The 24,246-nt window shown below is 41.0% G+C and overlaps 1 protein-coding gene across 8 annotated transcripts in view; it reads right to left on the bottom strand.

Annotated features, from left to right (window-relative positions):
- Positions 1 to 24,246, bottom strand: part of FRMD4B (FERM domain containing 4B) — a 324,296-nt gene that overhangs the window by 29,260 nt on the left and 270,790 nt on the right. For all 8 annotated transcript variants that reach the window (XM_004738339.3, XM_045077913.1, XM_045077915.1 and 5 more), the window contains 4 exons: positions 10,935 to 11,018; positions 9,166 to 9,231; positions 7,614 to 7,671; positions 6,136 to 6,222 (listed from right to left, as the gene is read on the bottom strand). In XM_004738339.3, the coding sequence (XP_004738396.2) occupies positions 6,136 to 6,222; positions 7,614 to 7,671; positions 9,166 to 9,231; positions 10,935 to 11,018 (295 nt within the window). The remainder of the gene's footprint in view (positions 1 to 6,135; positions 6,223 to 7,613; positions 7,672 to 9,165; positions 9,232 to 10,934; positions 11,019 to 24,246) is intronic.

Here is a 24,246-nt window from a genome sequence, read left to right as displayed (position 1 = left end):
AAATGGAATAAAGAATATAAAGTACTCGGCTCAGGGTCCTTGTAAATGGGCTCCATACATTTTTGTTGTTGTTGTTAAATTGTAAAACTGGGGAAAACTGTACTCTCTTGCTGGAAATTTGCTCCCTAAGGATGAATTAAAACAAAACCAATTTCAGTCCTAAATACAAAGCCAAGAAGCTTATACTGTTTATGTCCCTTCCTAGAACATTTTTCTTGACAATGCTTTATCTACTTATTGTAGATAAATGTCCAAATTGGCATTTGGACAAGTCAATCCTATTAACGTGCTATCTTTCATTTCCTGTATGTGTCAACAATTCAGCCATTTGGTAAATTCCTACAAATACAAACTAGTAGATTAAATAATGAAACTGAATGGTTTTGCCTGTCCAGCAGCCACTTCCTCTTCTTCACACATCATCTTCTGTTTCTACAGAGAAAACTCTCAGCCTTTAAGCTCTAGCTTCGGCGGTCTCTTCTCACTTTTATGATGTGCCTACCTCCTTCCCCTCAGCATACACTCTTTTCTGACTAGAATGTGCCAACCCATTCTTCACAGCCTGACTCCTCATTCTTCAGGACCCGGCTTAAATGTCACCTTTCTCAACGGCCTTCCCTGAACCCCCTGAGTGTTCCACACCTATCCCATTATTGTCCCTCCATTTGGTTTCCACCAGAAACTATCCAAAATTTATCATCTTGTTTTATTTCTTTGCTCATTAGTTTCTCACTGACCATCCCCCTAAAAGACTTCAGAGAAAACAAACACAGTGTGATAGAAACTCCTTATCACCCACAGGATCTTTTCTCCTTCCTTCCTTTTAGTAACAAACACCCTGAGTTATGGCTTTGCCCATGGCCACCCACCTAAAGACTACCCTTCCCAGCCTTCCTTACAATTAGACTTTATGAGTAATCAGGCTGCTTGCCTTGAATTCTTTCCTTCTGCTTGCTGGTTGTGAAATGGAAATGGAGACTCACCAATGGCCAACCGATTCTCTGAGAGTTCCTTGTCTTAGAAGAACTGCTTAAAATCCTGTGATGAGCTTACAGGAGGGGAAGAAAAATATCTATGGTGTTCCATAAATCAGAAGACGGTAGGAAGGAAAACAAAATCTGCTTGGGAAAAGAATTCGCCAACCCACTGGGTCCTCACAACGATCTCTGAGGTAGATAGAGTAGATAGAATTATTGGAATTCGAAAGCTGAGGAAATAAAGACCCAGCAATGCCGAGTGACAGCTCCAGGTCAGCCAACCGGTAAGCAGGACTACAGGACTGGTTTCTTATTTCAAACCCATGTAGGATTTGAGCTCTCCTCCCACAGACTCTGCAGAAGGCTTTAACAATCAGATTGATTATTGGTGTGGCTGGAGCTTAATTAGACACTTTACAAACAGGATGGACCGGTCTCCAGTTGACATTCTCTAATTCCATTCTTTTCTTCCACACCATACTTTATTATATTATGTACCCACAGAAAGTGTGACTGGACAGCCCGTGTGCCTCCTTCTTCTGCAGCTACGCTCATCCAGAATTTAAGCAGTGTTAGAAGCCCCATTGGGCTCCCCAGTGAGGGGGCAGCAGGTGGTGGAAAAACCAGGAGTGGTGAGCAATGTCAAGATAGCCGAGCTTATAAAAGTAAGTGCTTAAGTTTCAATGAAACGAACCCTATACTTTCATGATGGACGAGGAAACAGGAAGACTCCTGTGCTTATGACTTAATTCATCTGGCTCCAGGCATTTGGGAATTCCAATAGTTTAAAAAAAAAAAATCAGTTAACAGAAGGCTAAGAGCATTTTCCCCACCCTAAAATGCCCCAAGGTGATGATGTACATCACAGGATTTGGTTAGCAGTTATAATGCACCAAGATACTGATCTTGAAAGGCATTTTATCCCACTAAGGTTTGTCTGTGACACCTTGGCTGGCCTGTCTTTTTTATTTCTCCCAACTCAGAAAGGGTCTGGTTTTCCCAGGTCAAATAACTTGCGGGAGGGCTACAAATCAGTCAGGACATGCATCAATGCTTCACTTAGCCACTGACCCTCTCTACCTCTTTGTGAAGAAATGACATTTTTCCTTGAAGTACCAAACGAGCAATAAAAACCTAGTAGGAACACAAGCTTGCATTTTTTTTTTTTTAAATATAAAACTTCACCGTTTTTAAGTTCAAATGTCCTATGGTTTGAAATTAAGCTGAGTTCTGGTATGTTTTCACATTCCGTAAGAGTCTGCAAGGACACATTTCATGCATAAAGGGAGAATTAAAAAGGAAAAAAAAATTGCTTGTGATCTGAATTTTTAATACTCTGAATTTCTGTGGTTTGTTACTCAGAATTTTAAATTTCTCTTAATTTGCCTCATGCCTTAGGGCACTACAGTTAATCCGTGCAGAGTGCTTAAGAGCCCCTGAAAACAGAAAATCTGAGCGGGGACTCTTAGAACACCAAGGCTCCGAGTCTGTAGCAATGTGGGATCCTTCTCTAACCAAGAATATTTCTCATACCTTTTTAAATTGTCTTTCTCTACGACTACCAGTAAACAACAGCCAGCTGCGTAGAGATGACTGTGTATTGGGCACAGTGCTGAATATTATCTCATGTAATTCTTACAGACACCCTAGGCCGTTGGTGGCATGACTGTGGTGCAGATGAAGAGACAGAGTTTAAAGAGAGATTAAACAACATGTCCAAGGTCACACAGCAAACGGATTCTGGAAACCAAAGACAGGCTATGGATTGCTTCGCACATTCTTGCTCTGCACCAGTATCCTACAAAGACTGAAAACACCTCGTCCCCATGACTGGCAAAAGGCTTAGAGCCAAAACACACGAGGAGCAATTGCTGGGTGTTCAGGCAGGTATGAGAAACATCGTCCCCAGCATTCCTGGGCTACAGCTAATAGGCCTCATATGGAAAGGACAGAAAGCTTCAGCTTGTGGGTTTGGATGAACATTTTTTTCAAAATAGCCTTTGGCTTTGATCAGTCTCTCTTCTTAATGGCAAATCTTCCCCGTTCTAGCCTGTTTTTAAGCTACATAATTATAGCCCAGCAGGTGTGTGTAACAAGCACGTCAGGAGGCTGAGCATCTCCAAGGCCTCCCATCTCAGCCTTTGTTTCAGGGTTGGCCAATCTTGACCTTCATTCCTGCTCGGCCACTGGTAACTTGCTGTGTGCCTAGGTCATGCAAACAGCTGAAGCAGGATCCTCCTTTTTACAAGTCAGTGCCCACAGCCCTTTCAATGACGGCTTCTTTCATTTGGATCAAGTGGGCCAGGGCAGTGACTTGTAGAACATCCTCCCTCCAATTAAACCCATAGGCTGTTTGGCTATGGAAAAATAAACAGATGGAGGCAAAATCCACTGTCAGATTTTAACAGTAGGAGGAGGAGGACAGAAGCGGTGGTACAGCATGGACAGTTGCAAAGATCACCAAGAAAGAGAAGATGAGGCAGGAGTAATACAAGATGGCCCGGTTGGGTCCTTTTTGAGTTGAATGGCACGTCTTGAAAAGGAAAGCGAAAACTCTGCCAATAAAAAAAAAAAAAGAAAAAGAGACTGTGTCTTCTGACCCTTGTCTAAACTCTGGGATGAACAACCAAGCCTGACCGTGATCAGTGTCAAACAATACTGACCAATTCCTAGGAAACTGTGAATGTAAAAAAAGATCGTGAGTCATAAACAACTGAGAGGAAATTTGCTGCAGGAGATACTGCGTAGACTCCAATCTACCATTATTTTGGGAGAAGGCCTGGTTGTCTTTAGTGGATGCATTTATATTCTGTGGGATTCTCAACTTCATGAAGCCACATTCGCTAAGAGATGACTTGTGCATCGATTTAAGTTATATATGACACGCAAGACTCAGCAAAACCAGTGAGACTCCTGAACGCTATTTCTTAAAGTAAAATTCAGGGGAGAAATAAATTACTGAAAAATGTCAATATAGATTGAGGTCTACCTCCAGAAAACACAGTAAGTAATAATTCGGTTTTATAAAATAGATAAACTAGGGATTAGTTATATGCATTGATTGGGATTCATTATGCTCCTTCTCCCTGCCACAGACCCCCACTTAACAACCATAATGTCCATCAAAAGCCGATCAGTTAAATGAATTCTGTATTTCCGCATAATGGATACTGGGCAGCTTTCGAACAAGTGAGGAGAGATGTGTTTATAAAGTAACCTGGAGAAATAGGACACGGGATGAAATAGTGTGTCTAGAATGATTTCCCTCTCTGGAAAGCTTAGGATAAACACTGACAAAGTCTCAATGAACCACTGTCATTCTTTCGACCATGGTTACTGTAGGAAGAGATGGGCATTGCAGAAGGACTTCCTCCCTTAACTGACATGTTTCTGTAGTTTGTCATTTGTTTTGTTTTTACAAAGGCTTTGTGTAACTTTTGGTTTAAAAAAAAAAAACTATAAATAAAAATGATTTTGAAAATTGTTTTGAAAAAATCGCACGCCTGTCATTTCTAACATTATTTCTTTGAAATTTGCTCTTAGAGGCAAATTTTCAAGTAGAGACAGCATTACTGATATTCCTCCTGGAAATCAAGTAAGTATACCTTACTTTGACTGATCTTGGTCACAGGGCTTATAGAGACATCATTTTATTACGCGATTACATGCATGTAGTCTTCCCATCCCCACATAGATGGTATCAGTCACAAAATGATACTTTATTATTTTTATCAAGAATTTCCAGTAAGAAGCCTCAATGCCCAACTGGTCTGCTCTGGGAGGACAGGACTGGCATTAGAAGGGGGTGAGCCCTGGGCCACCTCTCTGTGTGGTCTGCATCAGCTTCCCAACCATAAAATGGGGAGAAAAGAGAAATTTAATTATTTTTCACTCAGTGGAAGGTTGAGAGCATTGATAAAAGCTGAAAAGCCACAGAGAAGATGAAGAACACGGTGGTATGATGACGAAGGGTGCTTCATGACAAATATGGCTGTTTTTCTAATAGACATTAAAGCACGAGACAGATGGAAATGATAGCAGTTATTCAAGGCTGCGATGTCGGGGTGTGATAACACATGGTCTGCTATTACAGGTCACTGTTTCACTGCTGTGACTGACGCCCAGCGATGCCAGCAGAGCACAGGGAGGGCAGCAAAACCAACCAGGGCAGTGTGAGTAAGCCTTCATGTCATTATACTACACAGTAGGCTGGAGCAGGCGGGGGGGCTGTCTAGGTGGACTCATCCATTCTCATACAGGCCGAAACAGATTGTATGCCTGTGCTTGGATCAAGAGAAAGAGCATCACGGCCACAGTTCATATTGAAAATAACGTAATTTATTAGGTCTGGAACACCCAAACCTGAGAGAGAATGTGACCTTTAATAAACAGCACATAACTTATTTTTTTTTCCACATAACTTATTTTTCTTAAAAAAAAAAAAAAAGCAGACGTGTTTAGTGTGGAAAATTGTGAACCAGAGATAAGTGAAAATAGCAGCAGTAGTACAAAGATCAATCAGAACTGGATTACTGAGAGGGTGCCAGCACCAAAGACTCTGGCTTATGTCTTCACAACTCATCCACCTGTGTATCCATCCAATGTCAGTAAGTGTATGTATGTATATGTATTTACATTATATGTATATTATAAGTACATACTTTATATAATAACTTTAATATTTTATGTATAATTATATATAAAATTTATATAGAATTTAATAGTATGTATATTATATATACTTTATATAAAATATATTAAAATTATATATAATTATGTATATGTAAATATTTAATGCTTACATAACAGATAAATATATAAAATTTGGAAAACACATATCATCCTCCTCTTCATATGACCTTAAAATAGAAATCTAGTTGGATGCATTTATAAATGAAGTTGGGGTCAACATCCTTAGAGTTAAGTCTTTGTGCATAACTTGATTCCCTTAGGATAAATGATCAAATGTGGAATTGCTGGGTGAAGGGTACATAAATTAGTTATAAAAAGTATCTTTTACTTAACCTGAGCCTTCCCTGAATCCATGGCTTCACTAACCAAAGTTATTTGTCCGAGACTGTTTGGTGCCCATTAAAGCAATATTCCAAATCCAGAATAGCTCAAGCTCTCCTATGTGTCTATAATGATTCACACTTACTTTCCGAGGTTTCACTTTATCTTGCAGATCATACTGGCCAATTCCTTTATAGCTGATTCCAAGCCACCAAGGAAGTCCTTGTTTATCCTGGAAGATGGAAAAGCATGAGAACCAAGCCCGAATTGTTCAGTCTTCTAGAGGTGAAGATTCACCAATGTCATCCTTTAACAAATATAAGCAAGTAAAAATAAAGCTGTCTTGGCAAACAAAACATTACTTAAAAACCTAACTTGCTATTAAAATGCCTTCAAAAAAGATCTCTAAGTTAAAACAGATCAATACTATTAATGCCATCAAAAAGAATGAACCATTACTCTCTTGATTAAACAGCTGGAGGAAAGAAAGAAAATTAATCCTGAGTGTAAAACTAGCTATCCATTAAAAAAAGAAAAGAAAAGAAACTAAAAAGAAGAAAAAAAGTCTCTGTTCTCTTGATTAGTAACCAGCTATAATGGTCAGAGAAGTTTCCAAAGAATTAGAAAGATGAGAAAGGGGGCTCCAAACCTGATGTTTTATAATCCCCACTTAACAATGAACCTGGGAATACTAAAAAGCTCTTTTGGAGAACTGTATGATTCAATCACAGGATGTTTGAATCATCACTTTGAGGTACATATGGGAAGGAGAGGAATTTTTTTTTCACAAATTTATCTTTTAGGTCCTGCCAAAGTGAAGGATGTATTGACACCGGGAAAGAAAAATGTAGGCGTAACCATATACCACATGCAAACAAATTAAGAATCAGGAGAAACCCAAGTTGAATTGCTACATATTTTTAGTACAAGGTATCCTCATTATGCAAGTACTTACTATTTAACCCCCCCATTTTGAATTGCAAATACTGTTGTAACTTGAAAAGTCACTCAAGATTGATCTATGATAAAACTCCTTTCAAACAAGAGCCCCTTCTTAATGGTGCTTTATCCCTAACCTCTCAAAATATTTCTGAATGCATCTCTCCCTGCTTGAAAGCACCTAAAAATACTACACAAATATGAAATCTACCAATTGAAAACTGGTATTGCAAATCCTGCAAAAATTTGAGAATTTTATGAATCTGTTGAAATGACAGTGGCAAGTTTATGATTCTCCTATAAAGGCTCAATCAAGTTAGTATCTGGTAACATTAGACAGTGAACAACCGGGGAAGAGAAACAGTAGCAAAATTAGGTAAAAGGAATAGATGCACTAAATGAGAATAATTTGAGTATGCTAGGATTCATAGAGGTTTTGGGAGAACATCTGAATGTAGCAAGTATTTTACAAAAATAACAAGCTTTATAATTTGCTACAAATGATAAGGTATAATCAAGCTTTTATTTTTTAAGAAAATCAATTATATTTTAAATGTTGAAATTTATAGAGATAATTTGCATGCATATGCACGTTAATTTATGTAATTTTAGAAGTTGGTGCTATTCATTAACTGACAAACTAACATGGGCAGTAGGAAAGCTTTGTTACACGAAAGTATTTACCTTTACTGCATAATAATGGACTCCATAAGTGGGTAGAGCTTCTACTATTTTCATATACCTATGAAAAATGAATATATATTATAATCTCTTAATAAATTAGAGGACCATTTTGGGAAAAGTGATGTACAGAAATATGATACGTGGGGTGCCTGGGTGGCTCTGCCAGTCAGATTTTGGCTCAGGTCATGCTCTCAGGATCCTGAGATCCAGCCTACACAGGGCTCTGAGCTCATCAGGGAGTCTGCTTAAGGTTCTCTCTCCCTCCCCCTGCTTGCACACTCTCTCTCAAATAAATAAATCTTAAAAAAAAAAAAGAAAAGAAAAGAAACACAATTTCTATCTACTTTCCTCATTACAACCATGGCTAATGCCTCTGACTGCAGTAGAAACAGAATAAGCCACTCTAGGGAGTTATATATCCTACCTTACCCAAATGTTAGGCAGTTGCTAACAAAACTTCAATTTCCAAAAGCTATAAGAGATGTTATTTTCTGCATATTAAAATTTCTATGGCTTAGAAACATACTGGACTGCATGTATCCTAAACCCAACTTGGAAGTATTTTTTTTTAAAGATTTTATTTATTTATTTGACAGAGAGAGAGATCCCAAGGAGGCAGAGAGGCAGGCAGAGAGAGGGGGGGGGCGAGCAGGTTCCCTGCTGAGCAGAGAGCCAGATACAGGGCTCGATCCCAGGACCCTGAGATCACAACCTGAGCCAAAGGCAGAGGTTTAACCCACTGAGCCACCCAGGTGCACCAGTTCTTATAATTTTAAAACTTTAATGTAGCTTCTGAACTACTGTTAATAAATGGATGGTGGGAGTGCCTGGATGGCTCAGTTGGTTAAGTCTCCGACTCTTGGTTTGGGTTCAGTTCATAATCTCCGAGTCCTGAAACTGAGCCCAGGATCAGGGCTCCCTGTTGATTTTAATAAATCTTTTTTTTTTTTTTTTTTTTACATAAATGGATAGCAACTCTGTAAGTCTAAAATGCAGAAATATATCACTATGGTCTGCTCTTGTTAACATGCAGACATAGATTATCCAACACCAACACTGTATGCTCCACCCAAAGTAGAGTCACAAACCAGGCAACCAAGTATGGCCTCCAGACGGGTTTTGTTTGGGTTGCATTGTAATAAAATTTTCTTAAAATTACTTTGCAATGTTTAAAACTGGATTTTAAAAATCAGAATTTCCACCTTTTCTTAGAAACTATCAGCTCTGATAGCTTTAGGCCTGCTGAGACTGAATAACTTTGCCTCTACTCAGAGCAACAGCTCTCTAGTTTACCGCAGTCTCCACCATTCCCTATTTTCCCTACACCTGGCCCGCACTTCTCAGTTTTGCCACCTGCCTGACTCTGGAAAATATCTGAATTGATGACAGCAACAGCAGAATGACTCAAGGCATTTTTATAATTCATAGTAAGGCTTTTCTAACCAGATGGGGATGATATTCACACAAACCACACAACAAATCATTTCAGATGACTTCTTTAAACAGAACGCATTAAAATTCTATCTAAGCAAAAGAAAAGACAGATACTTACTGGACCACAGCTTGACCCCGAGTCAGACCTTTGATTTTCAAATAATGCTCAATTACCCTGTCCTCACTGTAAAACAAGGAATGAAAAATATGGCAATGTATGATTATATGAGGTACAGACTCAATTTTAAGATTCTCAGGTGGTTTGTTGAGAAACTAGAGAGAAAAAAGACCTTTACCAACTTGTTTGGGATCTAGAAACTGGCTGACTTTAGTTTCTGTAGGACACTCATTCCTGAACCTCAGACATTTAGCTACCTCATCAAGACTTTATTTATATTTTGTATGATATATAAATATATCAATACTTTTTAAAAACTTGATTTATTAGAAGAGGAAAGAGAATATCAATTTATCAAATGAAACACTTATTTTTGCCATAATTGAATGAGATAAAAATACAAAATAATGTTATTAATGCTAATTAGTGAGCCTCTCCAGGAAAATTAAAAGGCTTAAAAAAAGAGATCAGCAAATGTTAGATATTAAAGGCATTTCCTTAAAATTAGCCACAAAGATTCAGAAAAGATTAAAACTGTTCTGAGTCTTGTGTGCAACCCAAAATACTATCCTGTCACTCGCTACTTGGGAAACACTGCTTTTAGAGAAAACGTTTCATTACTGTCCCAGGATAACACTTGTTGACTAGAGGGGCACCTGGCTGGCTCAGTGGGTAGAACATCTGACTCTTGATCTTGGGGTTGTGAGTTCGAACTGCATACTGGGGTCAGAGACTTAGTAAAAAACCCAAAAACTTAAGAAAAAAAAACAAACTTGACTAGAAAGGTGAGAATTATGTTGAAGTGTGTCACCTTTGATATCACTCAGCTACTGTACCCTACTTACAAATAGATACCTGTCATATCTCAAGTATAACCTAGAAGGGTAAATGTTTTTATCTCTACACAACCAGTAATTAGCAGTAAATGGTCTCCCCCCCCCCCCAACAAAACTATCACTTAACAATAATATGTTTGGAAGGTTCCAGACTCAGGAAGCAACACAATCTCAGGACTCACTTTTGCTCTTTCTGGGGGACCTGCATTTCATCTCTCCTATGAAAGTTATTCATGTTATGTATTTATTTTGTAATCAGTTTTTCAGTGGAAAGGAAGACTATCTTCAGGATTCCGAACCATAAATCAAGGAAACTATATTTAAAGGGGATGTAACTAATTCAAAGTTGTGGGGGAGGGGGCGGGGAGTACTTTTCAAGGAAAAACACCGTATGGAAAATAGATACCATGGATTCTTTAAAATAGAAATAGAACTACTTAAAATATATAACAATTTTTGGCCACAGAAGAAACCTCTGATCAGTTAGGTAGTTTCTGGCCATTAAGAAAACCTCTATCCATGGAAATCTGTATTTTATAACATGTATATTGCACTCTGCTAGATTAAGGCCACATTACACAGTGACATGTTCACTTAAAAGCCCTCTCTACAAAAATAATTAATTAAAGAAAAAAGAGTAACTGCTTAAAAAAAAAAGGCCCCCTTTTTTTACAGACCTTCGACACATGTTGAGTAAGAAGGCATGAAGCCATACTTCACAAACGACCACAATCTTGGTACAATGATCTCCAGAGTAAGCTTTGACAAGACCCTTTCAGGGAAAGGATCAAGGTCTACTTATAGCGGCTCAGATGCACGTGATGGGCTATGGGATACTTTCTTCACCTATGTTTCTTTTAATTTCTTGAAAAGCACACTTTTCTCAATGGAGGCTTTGATAGCAGGGTCACCTGTTGTCCTGCTTTGGCTTACCAGTAAGCAAGGGATGGGTGCTCCTGAAGAGTTTTGGTGGGAAAGGCTGGTAGGGTCTTTAAATCTTTCCTGGCATTTTCATCACTGAAAAGGAGAGGAATACAGTAATGTCAGTCACCGTTACCTAAAATAGCATCCAACCTAGCCACCAGAGGAAATCTGATAAATAACTACAGGATACTGGGCTGTAGCAAAATACCATCACTACACACGTAAGGCTAAGGATTCAATTAGAGAGAGCCGCCACTGAACCCCCACCCCAAGCCATTTGATATTTTGAAGTTTTTAAAAAGACAAAAAAAAAAATTAAAATTACAGTATTCAGGTGTCATAATCCTATTTTCCTTACTCTCCTGATAAACTTACAGCCATTTTCATTGTATATTTCTTATGAGTATCTGTTCCATTACATAATTATTATTATGGTGGATACTCCATTTTCACACAGCAGTCTTCAAATTTCTTCACATACTTTTTCTGTGTTCCTATAGCACCCTCATAATGACCTTTAGTGGACATATAATGTTGTTGGAATGTTGGTTATCATAAAACCACTCAGGTAGAATCACCAATTTTTTATAATAGCTATGAATTCAATAAAAAAGTTTATATTGGGACACCTGGGTGGCTCAGTTGGTTAAGTGTCTACCTTTGGCTCAGGTCATGATCCCAGGATCACCTGCTAGTTACAAATGAAAACACTGAACCAACCAGTTTCGAGAGCCATCATTCATGCAATTTTCACATTAGATTCCCTGGGGTTTGCCCCAGTGATTCACACTCAAAGAAATGAACCCCCTCACCCAGAGGACCAAACCCAAGCATGGTGAATCTCTTCCCAAAGTAGTCATTCAACACTCACAGATCAATTCTTACAGATTAATCTGGGGAACGAGGCATAACCTGCAGACAGGTTTTATTTGACCCTCACTGTACTGTGCTATATTAGAAATTGCTCACTCCTGTCACCAGAACAGGCTTGATATAAGTGGTTCTCTATCACTGTCTAATTTTGTCTTTTGGCTTTACCATCCCATTTTTTGACCGTGCTACAGGGCAGTCAAGTGAACCCACCAAGCAAACTGTACATACACTTACTGTCTTCCAGTAAGAACCAAGAGTTGAGTGTCACCTGGTTTGGAGAAACTATGATTTGCACTTGTTAACTTTACATTTCAAAAGGAAGGTTGCGGCCCTTCCTGAAGGTTAAAGATCCTGCTTTACAAATTGCTACAGGAAATAAAAAGTCACTTGGCTCCTGTTCTTACGTAAGAATAAATCTCTCTTCATTTGAAATCTAAGTAGCATGGTTTAACCACATTGACAATCTTGGAAAACAGGTTTGGGCTTCCTGAAAACCAAAATATACCACAATCCAATTTATTCATATTAAAGGTCATCTGTCAACTCTCAGTAATGATATTTATTTTTCTTAGTAATTTCTTTTATGCTCTGTCCTTCAAATCCCATTTCCTTTTTCAGAGAAGTTGGCTTGGGAGGTTTTTTTTTGTGAAGGGAAAATACATGTATACATTCTAAATGATAGGCTAAGGACAACACTTTTTGCTATTCACCGTCACCACCAATGACATATGTATTATTATCTTCTGGGTCTATGTGAACTATATGCCATGTTCCAAGGACTCAGCCTAGCACTCAGTTACCTCTTTGGGTTATTGTTAGCTTTGTGGCAATCAAGACCTCACTAAAGCAGAAGCTGCTATTTACTATAACTTCATCTATTCTTTTAGCAAGTATGTATCAAGTACATACTATACATGGTATGCGGAAGCAAAAGAGAAAGGAGAGGAGACAGAAGTAAGGGAGAGATTTATCCATCATTCTATTCAATGAGCTTATTGAGAGTAAATGGGATGACTGACATTGAGGCCCTTTAAGAAGGCTTCAGTTCTTGTGTCCTCAAAGCACCAGCATCTCACAACACTGAGATTTCTCTAGAATTTAAGCTTTTAGTATATGCTTGGTAAACACCAGCAACTTACATGTTAGTGCCTAACTAAAGAAACAGCTATGTGTTTCAACAGAAGAAAACTACTCCCCAGTCTGGATTTATTGAAAGATAAACTCTGCTCTTTGACATGTCATCTTTTCAAGGAATTTCTCTTCTTTTCTTTTTAAGATTTATTAATTTATTTTAGAGGAGTCGGGGCAGAGACAGAGGGAGAGAGAATCTCAAGAAGATTTCCTGCTGAGGGCTGAGTCTGACACGGGGCCAGATCCCAGGACCCTGAGATCATGATCTGAGCTGAGATCAAGAGTCAACCACCCACCCACGGAGCCACGCAGACACCCTTCAAGGAACTGTCACAAGTAATTTTAACTATACAGTAGTCCCCCCTTATCCACAGGAGATACACTCCCAGACCTCCAGTGGATGTCTGAAACCAAAGATAGTACCAAACCCTATATATATTGTCTTTTCTCCTATATATATACACCCATGATAAAGTTTAATTTGTAAATTAGGCATAGTAAGAGATTAAAAACAATAATAATAAAATAGGGGCACCTAGGTGGCTCAGTGGGTTAAGCCTCCGCCTTTGGCTTGGGTTATGATCTCAAAAAAAAATAGAATAGACAATTAAACAATGTACTGTAATAAAACTTAAATGAACATCGTTCTTTCTCTAAAAATACCTTATTGTCCCATATTCACCATTCTTCATTCAATGATGTGAGATGAGGGGATGCAGTGAGGGGAACGACCGAGGCATTGAGACCTAGCATCAGGCTACTATGGACCTTCTGACGCTTTGTCCGGAGGAGGATCATCTCTCCTGGACCACGGGTAACTGACACCGAGGAAAGTGAACCCACAGGTGTGCGGGGGGGCTACAGTTAGAACCATCCCAGTTATAAGACGTCGTTATAAGATGTGGTAAGATTCTCTTCATCTGGATGTGGGGGTTGATTAAACCAGTATAGCACCAAAGATCAATCATGGGCCAGTATCCTAAATAACGATGAGTATTCACTTAGGAAGACTTTTCCAGGGAACCGATCAATTGCCGGGAAGCAACTACAATGTGCATCAGTAGGGATACAGCTTAGGGATTGTTTTAAGCAGAGTTTACACTACTTTAAAAGGGGTATACCTGAACAGGTAGAGCCCAAGGGATTTGGGGGCAGTTCACCTATTCTGAATAATACTGTAATGACATACATGATATTACACATCCGTCCAAATTTATAAACTCGTACAACACAGACTGAATCCTAACTTAACTAGGGACTTTAGTTAATAATTATGTAATAATATTGATTCAATTGTAACAAATGTACCCCACTAGTGCAAGATGTTAATAGTAGGGTAAAATATTGGGGGTGGGACATGAAGGAAAAGAGGGTAGATGGGAACTCCGTACTTTCCACTCAAATTTTCTGGAAACCTAAGACTGCTCTAAAAGAATAAGGTATATTAATTCAGAAAAGAAAGAAAAAAAAAGAAAGAAATACACTTTAGTGGCTTTTAACCTGTGTAGCTTTGCTCCTCAGGGGGCACTTGGCAATGTCTTATGACTTTTTTTTTTTTAAGATTTCATGTTTTTATTTATCTGAGAGAGAAAGAGATAGCGAGAGAGATCGTGAGCAGGGGAAGGAATGGAGGGAGAGGGAGCAGCAGACCCCATGCTGAGCAAGGAGCGTGATGTGGGACTCGATCCCAGGACCTTGGGATCATGACTTGAGCTGAAGGCAGACGCTTAACTGACTGAGCCACCCAGGTACTCCATTAAGACTTTTTCTTTTTTTTTAAAGATTTAACTTTTTAAGTAATCTCTACAGCTAGTGTGGGGCTCTAACTTATGACCCTGAGATCAAGAGTTGCATGCTCTACTGATTGAGCCAGGTGGGCTTAGACATTTTCACAGTCACATTAAGACATTTTTCATAGTCACAGCTGAAAGGAGACATTACTGGCATCTGCTGAGCAGAGGCCAGGATAGCTGTTCTGTTTCCTATAATACAAAGAATAGAGCCCCAACAACAAAGAATTATCCTGCCCAAAATGTTACCAATGTTGAGTTGGACAGAGAGAAAGAGAGATCACAACTAGGCAGAGAGGTAGGCAGAGAGAGAGAGAGGAGGAAGCAGGCTCCCCCGCCCTGAGCAGAGAGCCCAACTCGGGACTTGATCTCAGGACTTTGAGACCATGACCCGAGCTGAAAGCAGAGGCTCAACCCACTGAGCCACCCAGGCATTCCGCAATGTTGAGTTTGAAAAACCCGACTTGAATTACTATAAAGTTTTCTCTAATCAAACCCTAAAACTTCTAATTGTATCTTTTAGACCTAACGAAATTCTCGTGTCACTCTTAAGACTATAGATATCCCAATACAAATACCCATTCGGTACAAAAGCCTATCAAAAGCCAAGCGAGAGAGGCATTAGGCATTAAGTCAGGGGGCGCCTGGGTGGCTCAGTCATAAAGCATCTGCCTTTGGCTCAGGTCATGATCCCACGGTCCTGGGAATGAGCCCCCGGCTCAACAGGAAGCTTGATTCTCCTCTCCCACTCCCTCTGCTTGTGTCTCGCTGTGTCTCTCTCTGTCAAATAAATAAAATCTCAAAACAAAAACAAAAACAAAAATAGGCAAGTCAGAGTCAGTATTAGAAACAAGAACACCAAGCACCCGGGTGGCTCGGTGGGTTAAGCATTTGCCTTCAGCTTGGGTCATGATCTCATGGTCCTGAGACAGAGTCCCATGTCAGGCTCCCCACTCAGTGGGGAGTCTGCTTCTCCCTGTCTCTACCACCACCCCTCCTTAGGAATGTACTCTCTCTCACTCTCAAGTGAGTAAGTAAAATCTTAAAAAAAAAAGAAAAGAAAAGAAAAGAAAAAGAAACAGAAACACAGTTAAGAATGGTGGGGACTATGAAGAAAAGAAAACGTTGCCCATTTGCAGTATTACTCAGGATATACACTGGACTTGACCATATGTGACAGAGATCAACATTTTGATTGGTGAAATAGCCAGAGCCCCAAACTCTTCTCTTGTTGTTATCCTTCACCTGGTCCAAGATAGCCCATCACTGTGTCTCCATGTTGACATTTCAGCCATTAGGTCGGGAAACAACAAAGAGGAAGGACAAACCCATTATTTAGGGGCAGAATATGAAATCTGCTCACTTTCCCTAAGTCGATGGGCCAGAACAATCATAGAGCTATGCTTAATGCAAAGGACACTGCAATATAGAGTCTTTATTTGGGACAGCCACATGCCCAGCTGCAAACTCTAATGATATGGAAGAGAGAGAGATTGGATATGGGGGAAAACATGATCTGACTCCATTGCGGATAGGGAACCACCACTTAGATCCACGTAATTTCTGCCATGTGGGAATGTAGAACCACTACTGCCTAATGATTACATTTCCCCCCAACAATTAAGGCAAAAATCTCAAGTTTTATTTAAGATATCTAATTTTAAAATACTGTCTCCACTGAGAAGCAAGCAAACAAAAAAAATCCAAAAAACAAAAATAAAAACTAAAACACTGTGCAGGCTATATATAAAACATACCGTGGGCCATCACTATCACTCTGCAATTTGTGACATAAGCTATTAGTATAGAGTGGACAGGGAGATGACTTCTCAGCTCCTCAGTTTGGTTTCCAGTTTTAAAAAATTTATTAACAGTGCAAATTGTCAGTAGTGCAAAAACAAAAGAGTTATATAAGTGATTTTGACAAATGTGGAATCTGGACCATATTCCAAATGATTATATTCTCAGGAAAGGACAAACCCTTATTTATTTTTTGTATTAGAAAATGTTCCTACCGTACCTCCACATTTAGTCATTTGTGCTTTTGCAGAAACATCCTTTCCCTGTGAATATATAACATCACTTTTCTGTAAGAACCCATTTAATAGCCCATTTCTAACAAGCCACCACATATATTGAGATAATGGAGCCGCGGACAGTAGCTATCAACATTAAGAAAGAGTCCCAGAAGGACTCAAAGATGGCTGAGACAGGCAGCCTAACAGAAAAATAAACAGTGCACAGAAGTAGAAATCCTATGACCAATAGACAGAATCAAGTGTTCAGTTTCGTAAGCACTCAGGGAAACGCAAATTAAGCCCTCGATGAATCACTACTCCATACAAGACCGCCAAACTTCAAACTCTGATAATACCTAGTCTACATGAAGGTGTAGGGCAGTAGAAACTTCCACCCGTTGCTAATGGGAATGTTAATCAACACGATCATTTTGGAAATTTGCATATCCTACACACAGAGATTCCTTTCTTAGGTATATCCCCAGAAACTTAGGCAAAAGAATAAACTTTATAGCAGCACTGTTCACAAAAAGACAAATAAGGTTGGGAGGGGGAGAGCTTAATGGCTGATGGCATTAAGGAGGGCAGTTGTTATGATGAGCATGGGTGTTGTACGTAAGTGATGAATCACTAAATTCTCCTCCTAAAACCAGTATTACACTATATGTTAACCACTAGAATTTAAATAAAAGCTTGAAACAACCAACCAAAACCCAAGAAAAACAATAAGGAAACACCTCAAATATCTCAACAGGAATGGTAGAATTGTAGTGTATTCAAGCAAAAGAATACCATATAGCAAAGAAAATACACCACAGCTTCACTAGTGATGACACCACAGCTTCACTAGTGATGAAGTTCGCAAACAGTAAGCAAAGAAGCAAGACCCCAAATAATACACACTTCACAATCCCATGCTCTAAAATAAGCAAATGGGGCTCCTAGCTGGCTCAGTCCATTTAGTGGCAGCCTTTGGCTGGGATCATGATCTTGAAGTCCTGGGACTGAGTCCCATGTCAAAGGAGCCTCATGGGACATGAGCTCCGTGCTTAGACTACCCCCAGCTCGTGCTCTCTCTCAAATAAACAAATAAAATCTTAAAAAAAAAAATAAAATGAGCAAAATGAAACTAGAGATTCATATTCAGGTGATAAAAGTAGAAAGCAAAAGAAGAAAATATGTACAACAGAGTCAGAGTACTTCTGGGGAAAGAGGATATTACTGAAGGGGGGAGGGGCACGGTACACAACGGGGGTAGGGTAGGGGGGGTTCCTGGCAACATTCCTCCTTGGGTGTGGTTATGTAGCTGTGCACGCTCCGATTTGTTCTTTAAACCAAACATACATGTTTTATGCACTCTTCTGCGTGATATAACCCACACCAGAAACTGCATCCAATGCGGTTAGCGCAGCCCATTCACTGCCCTTTGGAGGGGGAGAGAGAGCTGCGGCGCTTCCTAAGGCAAGAGGTGGTAACTGACGAACCAAAAAGTCAACCTATCAGGGTGTTAGAAACACTGGCGTGTTCTTCTAAGGTTAATCCCGATCATTTCCAGAGTTTGGGACCAAGAGGGATTTCATGTCTGAGCGGACTGGCAGCAGCTGAGTGCTGATTGGTTCGCCCTCCAAAGAACCCAACCCCGGGGGAATGTGCCGGGGAGTGGGAGGCCAGGCGGGTTGACTGAGCTTCTGCAGAGACGGGCCCCTCCCTGGACAGCGCAGGGCAGGAGGCTTGGTTTGTATGAATCAGGATCAACCTCAGAATCCAGAGGGAGGGCCCCAAAAGCAGCTGGGAAGGTGAGCAGCCCTGGCTGGAGATGTCTCTGCCTTTCCCCGGCACTAAGTGCACTCACCCTGACTGGGCGTTCTTGACCTTAATGGCAATGGAAGTGTTATTTGAAAGATGCACTTGACCAGAATTGCCAAGATGGATTGATTTTCCCAGGTCCTGGCTAGAGAGAAAACCCATAAATCTCCAAGACTGGTTACTTCTCAGTAACTAAACAGGGAATTCCTTGTCTTCATCGTCTCAGCAGGAATTCGTTGTCACACTGAAGAACGTGCTCAGGCAGCGTATGATCTAGGCAGAACGCCTCCATTAGGTATTCCAGAGTCCTACACTGACGGCCTTCTAGAAGGAGGCAGCCCATGACCCATCATTTCCCTGCTGCAACTATGCTTCAGGGGATGATTCCCTTTGGCATTCTCAAGCCCCCTTTCTTGGGCTGTTGTGTTTCTTCGCTGACCTCAAAAGCCCTGGAGGAATGTGCCAGCCTCACCCCTTTTTGAGAAAGCCACATGGTTGGCAAAAACGAGGCTACTCTGTGTGTGCAGGAGCACTTGTGTGGGAACAGCCACCCCCGGCAAACGTGTGCACCTGTTTGCGGCTAACTAGGAACATGCTTACAGGGACGACCAGCCACCTGCCATTCCAACACTGGAGCGCAGGCAATTAGCAAACGGTGGCTACCAGTGCTTCCCAGAGCAGACTGGTCGCTGAGCTGCCTTGAAGACGGAAGCTGCGTCTGCCTGGTGTGGGGGCATCCCTAGGTTTCTAGGCCACTTTGAAAAAAAGGAAAAAAAAAAAAAGCCAAACCCCCAAACTTCCCTTTTCCTTTTGAGGCTACAGTTTTTCTTACCTGAACCCAAAGCAAAGGTGCCTAAAAAGCGCATGTTGAATATAATGACCCAGTGGAAATGTCTGTAGCAACTTTACTACACAAAGAAATAAACTAAGCTATTTAAAAAGTAACTTAAGACCGAGTCTTTTTACCCATATAAAACTCAAAACCCAAGGGCACCTGCGTGGCTAAGTGGGTTAAGCCTCTGCCTTGGGCTCAGCTCGTGATCTCAGGGTCCTGGGATCTTGCCCCACATCGGGGGCTCCGCTCAGCGGGGAGCCTGCTCCCCCCCCTGCCTCTTTGCTTACTTGTGATGTCTCTGTCAAATAAATAAATAAAATCTTAAAAAAAAACCCTCAAAATTCATTTCATAAAAATGTATGTGCAGGGGCATCTGGCTGGTTTAGTTGGCAGAGCACGTGACTCTTGATCTTGCGGCCATGAGTTCGAGCCCTATACCGGGCATAGAAATTACTTTAACAATGAATTAAACAAACAACAAATAAATAAATAAATACTTAAGGGTACATACAATATATTGCTCAAAAATGTATATGCAAATGTAAAAATGCTAGCATTAATGCCTGTTTGAACACTCAAGATAAAGTCTACCATAGCCTCAGTATCATCAGAAATTAAGTAAAGGGGAGAGAAAAGAAATGAAGTAAGAGGATATGAAAAGGGACATCTGGGGACTTGGGAAAGTTGTCACAGACGGGAGCTCTATCTAATGCTGGGCTCCATGCAAACTAAAGATGTGCAGTCATTAGGAACTGCGCTAATTAGAAACATTTGCCGGTCTCCTGGCATTGCCCTGAGGAGACCCTGGTGATAAGCCCCTTTTTAATCTAAGCTTGCTAGAGACCTGTGCACTTCACCGAAGGAGTGGGACATGGTGATGATCATACCAGCTACAGAAAGTGCATTTCATGTCTGTTAAATGGTGTGGTGGGTGCCAAGTCACCCCTAAAACGTGCAAACTGGATCCAGTGTTTAAGGATGACGGTTTGCTTAACCATGTCAGTATTGAAAGGATCCTGGTTACTGTGTATAAACACGGATTTCTTTGACCAAGCTATGGAACTGATTAACACTCAGTGATTAGCAGTTTAAGGTATGTTACCAGTTTACTTAGAGTGGTTTTTCACTGGCCAGGCTGCTTTCAAATCACCTTGTCTGAATTTTTAACAAATCGCATTTCTCTCAATTCTCTGGGAACTTGGCTTTCCACGACAAGTCTAGTTTATTAGCTCCTTGAGACTTAATAACTAGGAGTTGTAACAGTAAATTTCTTTCTACTAATTCCTAGGTAAGGGGATATTCAAGGTGACCAGTGTAGAGTTATCACATCACAGTCCCCTGACCAGCAGAATCAGTTTTATCTCAGAACCTGTTAAAAATGCAAATTCCTGGGGCCTACCCCAGACCTACTGCATCAGAAGGACTCAAAGGGGGACCCAGCAATCTGTCTCACAAATGACTTGAGAAGTGCTTCCACAGAATAATAGGATATACACATCATAAAACACAAGGAGATTTTTTAAAAAGCTATAGTAATCAACCATTTAAAATAGAAAAGAAGGTCCCGGAGGCTGAGGACGGGCTGAGTTTCAGGAGACTCGAGGGGTCTGACCCATCAGTGATGCCAAGTGAGCACATCATTGAGTCCCCAAAAAGAATTGCTTTGAATTTCTCACCCTCACTGGGCATTATTAGGGGGCAGAGTTTGAGAGAAAGCCTCTCTCTATATGTATTATGCTATTATAACCAGCTCCTTCATTTCTGTGAAAACTGAAATTTTAGAGCAATTAATTTAAACTCCCACAGTAAGAAAGTAGCAGATGGGACTCCAAGCCTGTGCTTGACCCACTTTGCCTAATTCCTCCAGATTCTGACAAGAGGGGGAAGGGGTCGCTAGGGAAGAAAGGGGGGGACTCATCAGCTTAACTTGGGGCTCCAGAATTTATAAATATGTTGGCCACTGACTGGTTCTAGGCCAGGGAGGACAAGTAGCTTTTTTTTTTTTTTTTTAGGACAGGTAGCTTTTAAAAATTAGACTAATCCGGATGAGCCAAAAACTGAATTAAACCGCATAAGAGATTTGAACACAGATAACAATACTGAATGTGTTACCACTCAGTGCTTCTTGAACCAAACCAAAACAACTACAGTCCACAGCTATCCCCTAATAGCAAAGACATCGAACTTTATTAAAAAGGTTTTTTTTTAAAGAACTACAAAATCAGACCCCAGCCATTTTCAGCAGAAGTTTAAAACAGGGCATCCAAACCCACCTGGATCCTCACTTCAGGTGAGAAGCCCGACATCCCCCCAAGGCTCCTTAAACCACACAAAGTATCTCTCATGCCCCATTTTTAAAATGCTGACTCAATATTTCATAGTAAGCTCTCCACTCCTGATGAGTTATCTCTGTTGCAGGAGCCCAAGTCCTGGGAGGAGTGGGAGGAAGTAGGACACATGCTGTCACTTTCATTGTCAATTGTATGCAAAGGCGGAACGCTGGGGCTCCCATTCACTCAGTGTCCAATGCCACTACTGATAATGGCGAATAATTAGTCCGGAAAAAGTGCTTACAGAGCCAAGGTAATTTCCTAGTAGCTAAAATGAAGTACCCCCCCCCCCCTTGCCTTCCACTCCTCCAGACTGCAGAAACAGCAGCTAGCCGGTTGGGAGAGCTGAATTCCTTTGGTCCAAACCCTCAGTCCTGGGAGGGGAAAGCCGCCTGCCACCGAGCTTTGAAGACTTACCAAAGCAAAGGGGTTCTGCTCTGAGGTGACTTTAGGTCTACAACAGCAGCAGCTGGTTGGCTCCTTCCCGGGACTCCAGGTCGGAGTCACAGAAGGGGAGAGGAGGAGCCGGAGGGAATGGAAGGGGAGGGAATTGGAAGGCGGGAGTGGAAGCAGGGAGGGGCCGGCAAAGCCAGACCTCCAGCACTCCCCTCCCAAGTCACAAGGTCTTTCCATTCTTAGAGTTTCCTCTCCGCCCCATTTAAACATTTCTCAATCACACCTCCAGCCAAATCCCTGGAAGGATTACGTAAACCGTCCTCCAAGCCTCTGGGGAAGCTCCAGAGCCCCCACTGCCTTCAGGAAAGGGGTGCCTCCCCTCCCTATATCTTGAGAGAATGAAGCTCTTTCACTGGGGTTCAAGGTGTGAACATGCATTTCCAGGCTGTCTGTGATCTCCAGCTCCCTCGGACCCCTCAGCTCCTTAGCAGGACAATGAAAGAAACTGGCTTTAACGGGGGCTGTCCTGGGTGTGTGCTGCGTGGCAGACTCGTGCTGGGCATTTTGCTTACAGGAACTCTTTCAATCCTCAGAGTGAACCTAGACTAGGCACTATTTCCAATTTACAGATGAGGGGACTGAGGTTTAGAAGAGTCACCTAGCTAGCCCCTTGTCTGCCAGAGCTTGTCCCTGGGCAGCTGGGACCTGGATGTGGGTTACTGCAAAGCTTCCACTTAGAAACAAATCAACAGACCAACCAACCAGCTGGCTCTAGACCTGGGGTGTGTAGTAATAAGGTTTGCACGGAGAACTGAAGTCAGTCCCAAGTTTCTGGGTTGGTAGGATTTTTGTGGCCTTAGGTAAACTAACTTGTGAACCTCAACTTCCTCATTATAAAATAGGGCTAGTGACCTACCTGTCTTACAAGGTTCTTGGGAAGACGGCAATAGGATACCGTGAAGACACCTGCCTACGTTCAATAAATGTGTTCTTTCCTTTCTGACAGCAGCATGTGAAACCAAAGAGCTTTCCAAACCCTTGATGCCCCTACTCTCAGACCAAGCTACAGATGGGTGATGGTGATCAAGAATTCCCAGGGGCACCTGGGTGGCTCAGTGGGTTAAGCCTCTGCCTTCAGCTCAAGTCATGATCCTGGGGTCCTGGATCACGCCCCACATCGGGCTCTCTGCTCAGCAGGGAGCCTGCCTCTCCCCCACCCTCTCCCTGCCTCTCTGCCTACTTGTGATCCCTGTCTGTCAAATAAATAAATAAAGTCTTAAAAAGAAGAAGAAGAATTCCCAGTGGGTGGTCTAGGTTAGAGGGGTCAGATTAAATACTTAGGACACACTTACAGTGGGGAAAAAAAAAAGATTATTCATTGTTGAATCATTATATTGTGCACCTAAAACTAATATAACACTATATGTTAAGTACAGAATTTAAAAAGTATTTATTTTCTACCTGAAATTCAAATTTAAGCAGGCATCCTGTATTTTTATTTGCTAAAGGTGCCTGTCAACCCTCAAGGCTGGTATTAAACGACTCAGGGAAAGAACTCTGAAAACAGCCCGCCAAGTCCCAAGTTGCAAGCAGTTTTAGGATTGGTTCAACAGAATCCACTGTAACTCGTTCAAGTTCAGCCTTGAATCTTGTTCTACCACCATGACCAGTCCATGGAATCTGTGTCGGGCCCTCCTTATCTCAGCACTGTACCAAAGAAGCAAGGAATCTGCTTGTGTTCTTGGTGGGAAATACAGTGTCCTCTCAGCTTGAATTCTTTTGCCATTGTTTTCTTCGTCTGGGGCCTAACCTGTAACTCTGGACAAATTACTCTGTCCATCTGCATGCCTGATAATGATCAACTGTCACCCTATTTTTTTTTAAGTCTAAAGAATTTCTAATAATAATGAAAATGTGATGAGAGGTTTTTCTCAACATTAGCCAGCTTGCTGAGGATTCTAATCGTGTCGACTTGCAAACTTCAGCTCTTGCAGAGGAAGGAAAATTCCTAAGAATGACAGGCTGAGAAGCAGATTAACATGAAATTCCATAAACATAGTGAAATAAAAAATATTTTATGAATCCATAGGGACAGAAAGTAGAATGGTGGTTGCTGGGGCGGGGGTAAGGGAGAGAACCGTT

Source organism: Mustela putorius, unplaced genomic scaffold (assembly GCF_011764305.1).
Source record: "Mustela putorius furo isolate JIRA1106 unplaced genomic scaffold, ASM1176430v1.1 tig00000095_pilon_pilon_pilon, whole genome shotgun sequence".
In the NCBI taxonomy this organism is placed as follows: domain Eukaryota; kingdom Metazoa; phylum Chordata; class Mammalia; order Carnivora; family Mustelidae; genus Mustela; species Mustela putorius.
Note: the sequence above shows the minus strand (reverse complement) of the source record. Positions and strands in the feature narration are given on the sequence as shown.